The following is a 12362-nucleotide window of genomic DNA, read 5'->3' as shown; positions in this document are numbered from 1 at the left end:
GGGCCTGGGGTGGAGTCTGCCAGGCAGCAACTGCCCACAAGGATAGTCCGGGTTTGATTATCAAGCTGTGTACGGTTTTTCAAATATGTTCATACTTGGAGTGGTGTTAGGCTGTGTTACCTGCTGCCTGCTCCTCCATCTGACATAGGGCTCATAAATAAAATGAGCAGCGTTTCTGTCTTGACCGAACTTTAGAAGTTGCAGCCTTGCTGACTGGAACAGCCGCTTGCTGCAGGGTCATACGTGGTGCTCCGACAGGGCCTCCCTGCTCTCTCTGCTGCCTGCCCTGTTTTGTTCCTTGCTTTCATTTTGCAAATTCCCTCCACTGCCCCAGTCTGAGTGAGCCCCGTCCGAGGGAGAAAGTCCCCTGGGCCGAATGTGTGTTGTTATCCCGCAGTCTTTTTCCCCGCAGGGAATCACAACGCGGTTGTTACAACGACTGCTTTGTGATTCCGCATACCATTACCCCGCAAGCGGTAACAACGACTTGCGGAGGGGGGGCGCTGGATGTTGGAATAGTATAATTTACTATTCCAACTCTCCAGTCTGTGCGGACAGTAGGGATGGTGTTGGATTTTAAATCCAACACCTCCCCCCCACCCCACCCCCCGCAAGTTGTTGTTCCGACTTGCGGAGTAATGGTATGCGGAATTAAAACACGGTTGTTGTAACAACCGCGTTGTGATTCCCTGCGGGGGAAAAGTTTTGTGGTGTAAACGTTGTATACCTCCTGGGCCACACCACTGCCCATCGACTCAGTCCCTGCCAAGGCTTCGCTCCCATGGGACCGAGGACTTCCAGAAGACTGTGGCCCTGCTCTTAAACGTCAGGGCACACAAGGAGAGGGCCGGATGCAACACATTGATGGATGTAGATGTCTGTGGGATCCAACTTTGGCATGTTAGAATCCCAGTAAAGTAGCCAGACAGGCTAACGCTCCTGGCGAAGCAGGGGGTGTTGTGAACCCCTCCTCGCTTAGACAGCTACAGCGGGGGTGGTGTTCTTTATGGGCCTCTTCTGTCTGCAACCTGGCAGACAAAAGCTCATAATAAACGCTATGAAGGTCTACAGAGTCAATAGAAGAGGGAGCAGGAGGATGAATGAGTGGGGGGCTGGATGAGTGGGTGAAAGGGTGAGTGAATGGACTGGTGCATGGACATGTGAAAGAATGTCAGAGTAAAGGGATGGATGGAGGAGTGAGTGAATGGATAGATGGGTGGAAGGCAGAGTAAAGGGATGGGTGGATAGATAAGTAAAAGGATGGGCAGTGTAAAGGGATGAATAGGTGGATGAACAAGTTGAAAGATGGCATAGTCGAGAGATGGATGATTGGATGAAAGAATGATTGAATGGATGAATGAGAGTGAATCGATGGCAGGATAGATGGATGGCAGGCAGAGGGGGTGGATTGATCAATGGGTGGCACACTGGATTGATGGAGTGGGGAAAGTTTGAATGATGGATGAAAGAATGAATGGATGGATGAACAGACAATACAGGTGAAACAGATGGACGGGTGAAAGGATAAATGTATAGATGCCTGGGTGGAAGAGACAATTGTGCTTTTCTGGGGAGGGTTGAATACACTTGATTCAGTTGCTTGGTGCAATCAGATCTTTAATTCAAAGTTGGGGTATTCTAAATTTCTGCCTGCTCACTTGTTCTGAAGCAATGTGTATTGACTATATTTCACAGCCAACAATTGCCATAAAGTAGCTTATTGGATCAATACTTCTGCTGAAGAGACCTCTGTTTAATCCTCTGTTTACAGGCCTGTCACTTGCTTCCTTGTCTGCTCTCTCACTTCCATGGCCTGTCGCTTCCATCTCCGACCCCTCCATCTCCTTCTTAGTCTATTTTGTGAATTTATTGTCCCCCGTCATTTCCTCTCTTCAGTCCTCTTCTCTTCCTCTTTGACTACCCTCCATCTTCCTTTTCTCTATTGCTCCTTTACCAGGTGATTGAATGAAAGCGGTAGAGAATCCTGTATATGCGGATGTGTGCTTTTTTGGGGGAGTAGAGCTTTTTTTTAAAAACAGACCCTTAGGTTTTTTTTATTTATTTATTTAGTTTAGTGTTTTATAGAGCGCAAACTTGACCCGTGAGGGTATCAGAGCACTTCTCAAGGTTTACAGAAGTGAACACACAAAAGGCTTAGAAGTACAGAAGTATACAAAACGATTCCCTATTTTGACTAGCAAACTTGTTTTTTTTTCTAATAAGGTTTCCTGAAATGTACGCTTTAAAATTCACTATTTGCCTCCATTTGTCACTTTGGGTGATCAGATGGCTCCATGTAACTTAGATTCCACTTTTCCATTCCTGAACTGTGCTTTTGCGTATATTTGTTATCATGCATATTGGTCCAATTAGCAATGAACCAAGGGGTAGATGTATCAACATACCCCTTTGCGATTTCTTAAAAGTGATTTATAAGGAACTGCTATTTAGAAATCGCAAAATGGGATGTATGTAAAAAATCGCTATTTTTTAGCGATTTCTTAATCTTTCTTATTTGCGAATTCGCGATTTGCGATTTCCCAAATAAGGAATAATTTCCCATTCATTCCTATGAGCCAGGAGGCCCATAGGAATGATTGTGAAATAATTCTCAATTTGCAATTCGCAATTTGCTAAGTGCAAATTGAGAATAATTTCAAGGGTGCAGGGGTGTCTCAAGGACAACCTGCTGCACCCCTGAAATGTACATGTGTGTGCATATGGCGCACATACATGCCCTATGGGCATGTGTGTGCGTCACATGCCACCTTAAAAAATGCCAAATTGTGCATTTTTAAAAGAATTCGCAAATTACCATCAACTACAAGTTGGTGGTAATTTGCGATTTCTTAACTGCTACATACATAGCATTTAAGGAATCGCAAACTTGCGATTCCTTAAATGCTATGGCAAAATAAGGAATCGTAAATTTTTGCGATTCCTTAATTTGCGAATTTTTGAAGCATGCCAAAACATGCAAACAGACTGTTTGCGATTCGCAAAGGCCGAAATTCGGCGAATTTCGGCCTTTGCGATTCGCAAACGGCTTCATACATCTAGGCCCAAGTCTACAACTCCCAGAATGTAATTTTATGTAAAAACAAAGTCTGCAAATGGAAAAGTGGTGTTCCGGTGACATGGAGCCATCTGGTCTCTCTACCTGCACATCTTTCATGACAGGCTCGATTCAACTCAGATCTCAACTTTGCCCTCACCACAATCAAAATCCACCAGCCGCCACTGCAAGACAAACAGAAATGGCAACTAGAGAAATCTGTGGGATTTCCCGAGAATCATGGGCCATTATTCATGCTGACGATGTTCAGGGTGCTCCTTCACTACATAGACCAAAAGCCTAGACTTGGGCCTGAGAAAATCCTGGGAACAAACACACAACACTAACTGTAACTCTACGAATGTCAATGCCCAAGCAAAATGTCCACTACAAATGGATCTACTAGCGCAGCACTATTGGCATGAGCTTCTTTAAAAAATGTTTTTTTAAAAAGGATGAGACAGTCTCAGGAAACAGTGGTTTTGGACCACACAGGCTCTGTTGGCCTCATTACACTTATTAAGGAGCTTTCGGCAGTTCCCTGGTTTGGCAACTACCCATTAGACAGGGCTACAGAGGGGACAGATGACGTCATACCGTATGCCATGTTGTACGCAGCCACAGAGATGCTAGGAATCTTGAAAGACACAATGAAATGCCCCTACCGGCCCTCTCAACTTCCGCCGAACAAGAAGAGCTAGGGGCGTCTGTAGGTGTTAAAGGTGATATGGCACACTGGAAGACATGAGCAATTACAGTAGTTCAGTCTAGAGTATCTTTGCTTCTCAGCACGACCACACACTATTCAGCAAGATTTTTGGGCTTCTTGAAGTATATGATCTATAGTAACCCCCCCCCCCCCGTTGGTAACATACGTGTATCGCAGCTCCAGGATTCCTGTAGGGTTACAGCGCGCTTTATAAATGTGCTTACAATACAATACAATACAATAATGAGACCAACCCATCCAGGATTTTGATAACGGCATAAAGATTATTTTTGTCCCCTCAGTGTGTGACTACAGGGCATGTATCCCTCTCTTCCAATGCCACACAGATTATTCCCACAATAGGGTAATGTACTTTCCATGTGAATACGTGCAACCACAGATCATGCTATTGCAGCGCAGTGTGCAGTGAGTGGTATGATGCTGTATGTGCATAGGATGTTATGTATGGAATGCATGCATGCCCGCAGTGGGCATTACAGTGCATTTGTTCATGTTGGTGTGCTGTGTAATCACACCAATAGTGTAATGTTACTTCCTGACAATTGAAAAAATTACTATGTACCCCAGGTTTTGTGTTTCCTCTTTACAGGAAAAAATAAATATGCAAAAATAATTGGCAAGTAGTCCCCCTGCATGTTATTGGTTGTATGTCTCCGATCCAGACACAATAGCTAAAGGAACAAGTATTGGTAATGCGTCAGTTTCGCCTGTGTAATGACTAAGAGCTGTTTTCATCAATTATTGTCCGGGAGAAGAAAAGAGCTCCCTAGAGATAACATGGGAGGGGAGAAGATGTGGCGCAGCAGCCAGAGCGGCTGACTTGAGAGCTGCAAATCACTTAATCTCTTTGGGTGATAAATTGCTATATAAATATGCTGCAATAGTAAAAGGCAAAACTCCGTGAAAATATAGTTCCACCAAAGCAGGTGTTAACAGTATTTTGGCATTGGGAAACTGATAAGAGAAGCAAATGAAGAACATGCATTGATAGATGCAGGAAAATATGCTACAGCCAAGAGAAATGGAGGAAAGGTAAGTGGCAAGCATAGGAACCAATAGGAAGCCAGGAAAGAGAGGAGGCGGGATGTAAGTCTCGTTTAAGTTTATATTAAAAACAATATATATCAATAGCACAGCGCAAGTACTGTGCAGGTGAAACCTAAAAATAGGCTAGATATAAAACAATAAGGTAAAAAAAGACACATATTCCGGGACATTCTTTTTATCCGGATGAAAGCCTGGGACTCTTAATGGCTATATAGGAGACTGAAATATGTTGCCTCTAATGGAGTTTAAGGCAAATCATTTATAAATAGGGAGGAAAAATAGACATATTTCATTCCCAAACAATCGTTCGACTGAGCACCTTGACCAATACGTTTCAAAATATCAAGCAACACTTTGAACAATATTTTGATCTCCGGTAGTGGAAGTGGCATCATTGGAAGAGCATTTAAAATCTTAACTATTGTCTGGAATTCTGCAGAGCCATTATTGCTTGACCGGTCGTATAGGATGGTCTCAACCGTGTAGAGATAAAAACACTTCCTCTACTCCGACATCTCCAACAATCATCAACATTAGGTATGCTTGAGTGTTTCTTATTTGATGTCTGCTTGGGTTTTGAGATATATTGTAATGCCATTCACCAGCTGGCCACTTCAAGATGTCACTCACATTATTTTCTTTAGGTTGTGTTTGAAGCGGCCAAAGGTGTACTGGGGGCTTCTGGTCCTGTGGCACTGGATGACATAGAATATGTTGTGGGGGAGAGCTGTGACACTATCAAGAAGGAGGAGGAAAAACCTAAAGGTAAGACAAGAAGTAGAGGCAAGGCACAATCTCCATCATTATTGGTAGGGTGATACATTGATTCCACTGAAGGCAGTCTGGTAACATATTATTGTTAACAAAGTGTGTAAAAAAACTCAGGTCTCGTAAATATTAAATTACAGATGTTGACTTCTCTACTGCAACCACCCACAGCTGGTATTTTTTGAGGCCTCAGGAAATATGTTCTGCCAATACGAACAGCTCTACGGTGTATGTCTGCGCCTCCATGTCTTCAGACGGAGCTTATCATGTAGCATTTCAAGAGCACCAAAATTCATGAAGGGGCACCATCTTCATATGTTACAGATCATGTGCCCACTACAGTGCATAGCATACCCTAAAGACAGCCGCAGGTCTTTATCTTAAATCGGTCAGGGCTGAAATTGAGGGCGGGAAAAATGTCAAATAACCTTTCAGAAAACCGTAGTAATCCAAATAATGTAGGTAAAATATTAAGGCTGCAATACCCTTTCGTTTTTTAATGGCTTTTACACAGTCCACGAAAAAAGAAGCAATGGCGGGTGCAAGGATAAAATGAATCAATCATTAAAAAACGGATTTTCCTGCACATGTACTTTGTAAATATCCGTGATTTGAAAAACATTACAAAAATAAGGGCCCTAATTAGATCAGAATTATTCCTGGTGATAAAGTTTATGTCACGATTACTGTCTGTATATTGTACTTCTAAATTACTCCCAGTAAAAAGGATTCTTACAGGGTTAAACAGATCTGGCTAATAAAAAATGCTTAAACAAACTAAATACTTCTAAACAGTTATCAGCTAAACACATACTATTGGTAATAATATTTACTGCTAGACAGTAGTAGTAAAGCAGACAAAAATTATTCTAATATTAGGGATTAATACTGTACAATATTCACCCGCACCATTGCTTGACTGTTTAGTGGCCATGCATAACCAGAACTTCAGGTTGTGGAGCGTGGCGATGAGCTTTACCACCGTCAAGACCAGTTAGAGCTGATCTTATTTTATACAATCATTTCCCTCGTTGTGGGCAGTATTCTTTCCTGTGAGGTGCCTATGGAAAAGCCTGTTACTTCTGGTAGTAAATGTAGCCATGGTAGGAACTCGCGAGAGAGGACTCTACTGCTAGTAGTATTTTCTTCTAAAATGGACAGTGTTTATTGTCTGCTATATGGCATTAGCCTCTTCCATACGAAGCACCAAGAACTCCGTAAATGGATAGAATTGTAAAACAAGAATTAAAATTGATATAAAATGAAACAAGAAATTAGGCAGATGTGTCCCTCAATGGCGGCCATCAACTAAAGGCCCTCCCATGTTTTATACAATTGGTAGCCATTATTTCTTGAGGATGGAGTGTGTCATGCCTAGTAAGTCAAAGGTGAGGCAATTTGGAGACTATGAATTGTCTTCCCATATCAGAGGATGAACCAATGAAGAACCATTTTGAAAATGTAATGCTCCTTTCTATTTTCCAAGACCTAGGCTATAAAACCTATATTATCATGGCAGAAGTGATGTAGGTATTCTAAAATAGTAAGGATTAGCAGTTATACAACAAAGTGCTCACCTGTATTGAGTTAGTGATGCTAAAGTCTAATGCCTTTGTGTCCTAGTGACAGAATATTCTGCTTTGTTGGACTATCTCATGCACAACATCTTTGATTAATACCTTGACGCTTCTACAATAAGTAATTTTGGTTCCCTGTAAACGTATAATGCTATTCTAAGCAGGTCTAGAATTAGCTCATACTTACTAATCTTGGAGATTTTCTCTAATATAGTTCTACTTTTAGTATTAAGTTATAGCTTCACGTTAAGTGGTATCAAGATTACTTTCTCCTTGTCTATGTATTTTGAGACAATGTGTTTGGATAAACCACACTACAATAAACTTAAGCTTGACTTCAGTTCCCTTACACAGTAATAGATCAAGTTCTCTGAAGAAATAATCAAAAATCTCTGCACCTGTTTGTAGGTAAGACGGACAACATAGCAGCTATCGTTTTTGGGGTCATCTTTGGAACAATATTTCTGGTGGCTTCCGCCATTCTGCTCCTGCGTTGGGTGAGGAAGAGGCAGCAAGCGCAGTTATCTGAGGATCTCGGCCGCGTGGATGGTGTAGCAGGCTTCACCAACCTCACATTTGAGGAGGTAAAGTGAAACATTCTTTCTTTGGTCTTGGGTGGAGAACAGAATAATACACTGAGTTTTAGATACCTTACTTTTATTTGGAAGGTTTATGCGAGGAAAATAAACTAGATTCTTCAATCAGCAGTTCAGGGTTAACTAAATCCACTGATAAATCACCCAGACAATAACCTAAAGGCATTAATATACTAATAATATGATACAAATTACAATAACCTGACATGATGTTTACGTAGATCTACACAGTGTATCCTTTTTAGATCAAGCCTACCAGACAACACACACTATCTGGTAGTGAAAGACATATTATGGGCTTACCAAGAGGACACAGGGCTTACATCCCGCCCACTGCATACCATTGGTTAACTTTAATGTCGCTCTTATTTGCTTGCTTTACATTGGTTGTTTTTCATTATTTAAGCCTATCCATCTTGTGTTTGTCCGTCCCATGGAGCACAGCTTCTTTCTCATCTCATTTGATTGGCGGGTTTCTATACTTCCTCTGCTCGCTTTGTGGCAACTACTGTTTTATTTTTGGCTAAACACTCCATGAGAACGCATGTGTTTTTCAGCTGTCTCCCTCGTGTGCTTCACCACCTCCATTGGTTTCTCTAGCCCATGTGCTTCTCTCTCCTCACTCGTACTTGCGTTGCTCTCTCTCGCCTATGTACTTATCCCCCTTGCTCCACATTGCTATTTCACTCATATGCTCTGCCTTTCTGCCATGTTCTTTCCCTTGTGTTGCCTTACCCCACCCGCTGTGTTGCTTAACTCCCCGCCTGCTGTGTTGCTTCATTTCCCACCCGCTGTGTTCCTTCACTCCCCGCCGCTGTGTTGCTTCACTTCCCGCCCGATGTGTTGCGTCACTCCCCCCGCTGTGCTGCTTCACTCCCCGCCCACTGTGTTGCTTCACTACCCACTCGCTGTGTTGCTTCACCATCCGCTCGTTGTGTTGCTGCACCACTCGCCTGCTGTGTTGCTTCACCACCCGCCTGCTGTGTTCTTCACCACCCACCTGCTGTGTTGCTTCACCACCCGCCCACAGTGTTGTTTCACCCTCAGGTTCCCTCCTCAACTTGCTTCTGCAACCTACTCATAAGTTTACATTTTTTTCTAAAAAGTATTTTGACACAATGCTTTTTAAAAAATGTATTGGTCCATCAAAGATTAAAAGAAAAGAAATCCTGTGTCCTTTTGTAGGCGTGCGCATGTGTGTTCACGTCATCACAATTCTTTTTTTTTAAGGCATACTGCATAGGAGCCTTAATGCTGTACAGCATGCATAGCTAGAAAACACTAGAAAAGCCAATAGGTCTCCTAACATTATTACATTGTACAGTTAGATCCAGCAAGATTTGTCATTGCTGTTTTTGTTCTGGTTTTCAAGTTGAAAAGCATATAATAATCTAAAAATTGTTTTTTCAGCCACTGTTATTCATCGATTTTATCTAACACCATGAAGTTTTATTCACAGTATTACATTTTTTTGTCTTCGCAAATTATCCATTTGTCTGTTCATCTTAGTTGCATATTGAGTTCCTATTGTCAGGCAAACATTGCTGTTTCCCCAAGTTTCAATACAAGTATACAGAAAATGCTTCCCCTGTGATACAGTGTGAAGCAAAATGGATATATATGTGTTTAAGGTGGGAAAGTCAAATCTCCAAGTAGCACAAGTCACCTCAATAGTTAGGTCTCGCCTAAGACAGCACATGTGCTGTTGCTTGTGAGACATTTTGTTAGCTCAAAGTGGGCTTACAGTCGTTCCACTGCTTACCATTGATTGCCTTCATCGTCACTCTTATTTGGTTTTGATTTGTCAGCATGTGTGGGATTCACTTCCTCTTCTTGTGTTTGGCCTTCTCGTGGAGCATAGCCCAAGTACTTTATTCCTTCCACCTTCTTGCTTTAGAAGCTACTTTTTTCCTTTTGTTGAAGCACTTCATGAGAGTGCATGTGGTCTCAAGTAGTCTCCCTCATGTGCTTCCTCTCCCTCCACTCTGTGTCGCTTTCCCTTATCCATGTGCCTTTCTCCCCCACCCCAACTCTCGGCCATGCCCCACTTTGTTTCTCACCCAATATGTCCCTACCCATGCTCATGTTGTCCTCTCTCTGCATTCTGCTTCTGTGAGCCCCCACATCCACATATTGCTCGGTTGTCCTTGTGAGGCACTTCTGTGCTCTCCTGCGTCTCCTTGTTGATCCCTTACTTCATGTTGCTGCTTGCCTCGAACCGCAAAGGACCTCTTTTACATTTAAAACTTCTTCAACCAAAAGAAATGTTCAGGGGCCAAAAATTTTAAATGATGGGACAGCAAGAACAGGCAAAAGTGATTTTAGCTATATGTGCTAGGAGAAGGGATGGAAAAAAAGATTGCTGGTTTCCTGCTTTTGTATACTAGAAGATGCCTCCCTCTTTAAAAGCATGTGGAGCTCCTCCGTGTTTGGGACTAGCTAGTCTATACTGTATTGACTCCCCTAAGTCACCCTGAATGAGTTTTCACCAATAAAGATCCTCAAGAAAAGCTGTTCATGGCCCACAATTGTTCCAAAAATCGATTTTACAGAAAATTATGGGCTAGCTAAGTGATATATATAGTGGAATGTTGTGTTAAATGCGCTTAGGTTTAGGAGCACAAATAAATGCCTAGCAGCCCGGAGACTTGTATTTTTTTTGGTATTATATCCTAGGCTCACAAAAATGATCGGATAATAATATAAGGACAACAAAACTGGAGACAAAATATCTGGGAAGCGACAGGCAAGAAAAAATGTTTCAGAGTAAGGTTTAAATTAAGGGTATGGTACCTCATAGGGGATTAACGATAAACAAAAAATGAAAAGCTAAGGTTATGGACAAGGGGAGGTAACATTGTCTCCTCTGATGTCTACAGGGTAAAAATAAAAAATTGCATATTTACAAAAAAATCATTAATACTTTTTAACATTAAGAGCAGAAAAAAATATTAAGCGAAAAGGACATATGGGAGGTGCGCTCGCTGTATAATAATTTAAAAAAAAAACATTTGCATTGATTTTCCTGAAAGTAATACCTAAAAATAGGAGAAAATAATAATAATTAAAAAATAGACTTCCGGGCTCAATCACCTGAGATGAATCTAAAATGATGAAACCACCTATGAACAACGCATAGCACCTGTAACCCAACATCTGAGGTATCCAGTGTTATCATCCCCTTTCGATTGGAGTTCCATGTGTGCATGAAGATCTATATGAGTCAGCCACCCCTTGCCCACCTTCCCCCGGAGCCTCAGAACTTTGCGGCCCTTCAAGTCCCAGGAAAATTTCACTGTAAATTGTCAGCCCTAAATAAATGATCTCTGACACGTAGCACTGTGACCAATAATGGATGTAATTTCCACGTGCAGGCTGATTTATAACCAGAGTGTGTTTGTGCTTCATTTCAGGACGCAGTGAGCTTTGGTGAGCAATGATGGAGAAAGCAAAGACAGCAAGGAAGTGACGCAGTGCTTGCATGTATCTTTGTATGAGAGCTCTCAGAAATACAGGCTAGGACACCGACTTCTAAGGTTGAAGAAGCGAGGACAATAGGACGAAAAAGGGGGAAGGAACAGCAGTTAAAGGACGTACACCTAGTAATTCTTCACCACACATCAAGGATAGGTGTGTCCTCTTCAGCGGCCTCTAACTTCTGCTACATCCTCCAGCGAACGTGCAAGATGCCTGCTTGCATGACTCAATTTAGTAACCGCTACCTGCACATGCCTTCTCTCCACCATCTGAGCTGGCCAACGGTTTCAGCCCGCAAAAATTCTAGATGGCCATTTAGGTCTCCAAAGCATTGAGTCTTGGAAAGCTGTGGGTCAATTTCTGACTGCTAGACTTGGACCAGCACGTTCTGCGGTTGGACAGGAGCAGGATGAGTCCATCATGAAAATGCTATTTGTGGCGATGTCAAGAAGTGAGAAATGCATTTTGAAGGGTTGGAGAATTTAGGCCATGCAATACTCTCAACTAAGAACCAAACGTTCCTGAGCCTCGCATGATTCACCAGATGCACTCTAGCAGATGCAACATACATTTGATTTATCTTTTTTGCAAGAACTGCAGTAGTTTACCTTTGGGTCTTCCTATTTTAATCATTACTGAGGATTTTGTGCTGGTGAAACTCACTGTAGGACAATAAAATCAACTCAGCCATGAATTCATAAATATTGTGTGTGATGTGTTATTACTGCTCTTTCACCCTCAGTGGGTTGATCCTACTTACAACTATCATAACTGCATCACACTGTGTCCCCAATGGGTCCAGGGCCACTCCCACTCAGAGCCGCTGGAGCACCAGACTCTCCAGGACGCCATCTGACCGTGGCTTGAGTTGAATCTTGTGCCTACCTATCTGGGTGTTCTACTATCCCTGTGCTATTTCTAACCTGGAAGTATTTTAACAGGGCGGGGACCTCCTGGAGGCACGAGGTACCTGCCTCCTAAGAGGCTCCTCCATCCTCCTCTAAGCTCTCCACACACCTAGAACATTCACACTCCAGAAGACTTGGCATGTCCTTCCATCCTCAATCCACACAGCCAATCATTCTGGTGGTCTTTGATCACTCAGAGGCCCA

At 42.4% G+C, this 12362-nt stretch overlaps 1 protein-coding gene across 1 annotated transcript in view; it reads left to right on the top strand.

Annotated features, from left to right (window-relative positions):
* MAMDC4 (MAM domain containing 4) overlaps positions 1-11952 on the top strand; it is a 607580-nt gene extending 595628 nt beyond the window's left edge. Inside the window, exons 27-29 of the mRNA XM_086921169.1 lie at positions 5477-5597; positions 7586-7761; positions 11187-11952. Of these exons, the coding sequence (XP_086777295.1) occupies positions 5477-5597; positions 7586-7761; positions 11187-11213 (324 nt within the window). The 3' untranslated portion in view covers positions 11214-11952. The remainder of the gene's footprint in view (positions 1-5476; positions 5598-7585; positions 7762-11186) is intronic.
* Positions 11953-12362: the final 410 nt, after the last annotated feature.

The sequence above is a fragment of the Lissotriton vulgaris genome, chromosome 5 (assembly GCF_964263255.1).
Source record: "Lissotriton vulgaris chromosome 5, aLisVul1.2, whole genome shotgun sequence".
Lineage (NCBI taxonomy): Eukaryota > Metazoa > Chordata > Amphibia > Caudata > Salamandridae > Lissotriton > Lissotriton vulgaris.
The sequence above is the reverse complement of the archived record's forward strand: the minus strand, read 5'-3'. Positions and strand labels throughout refer to the sequence as shown.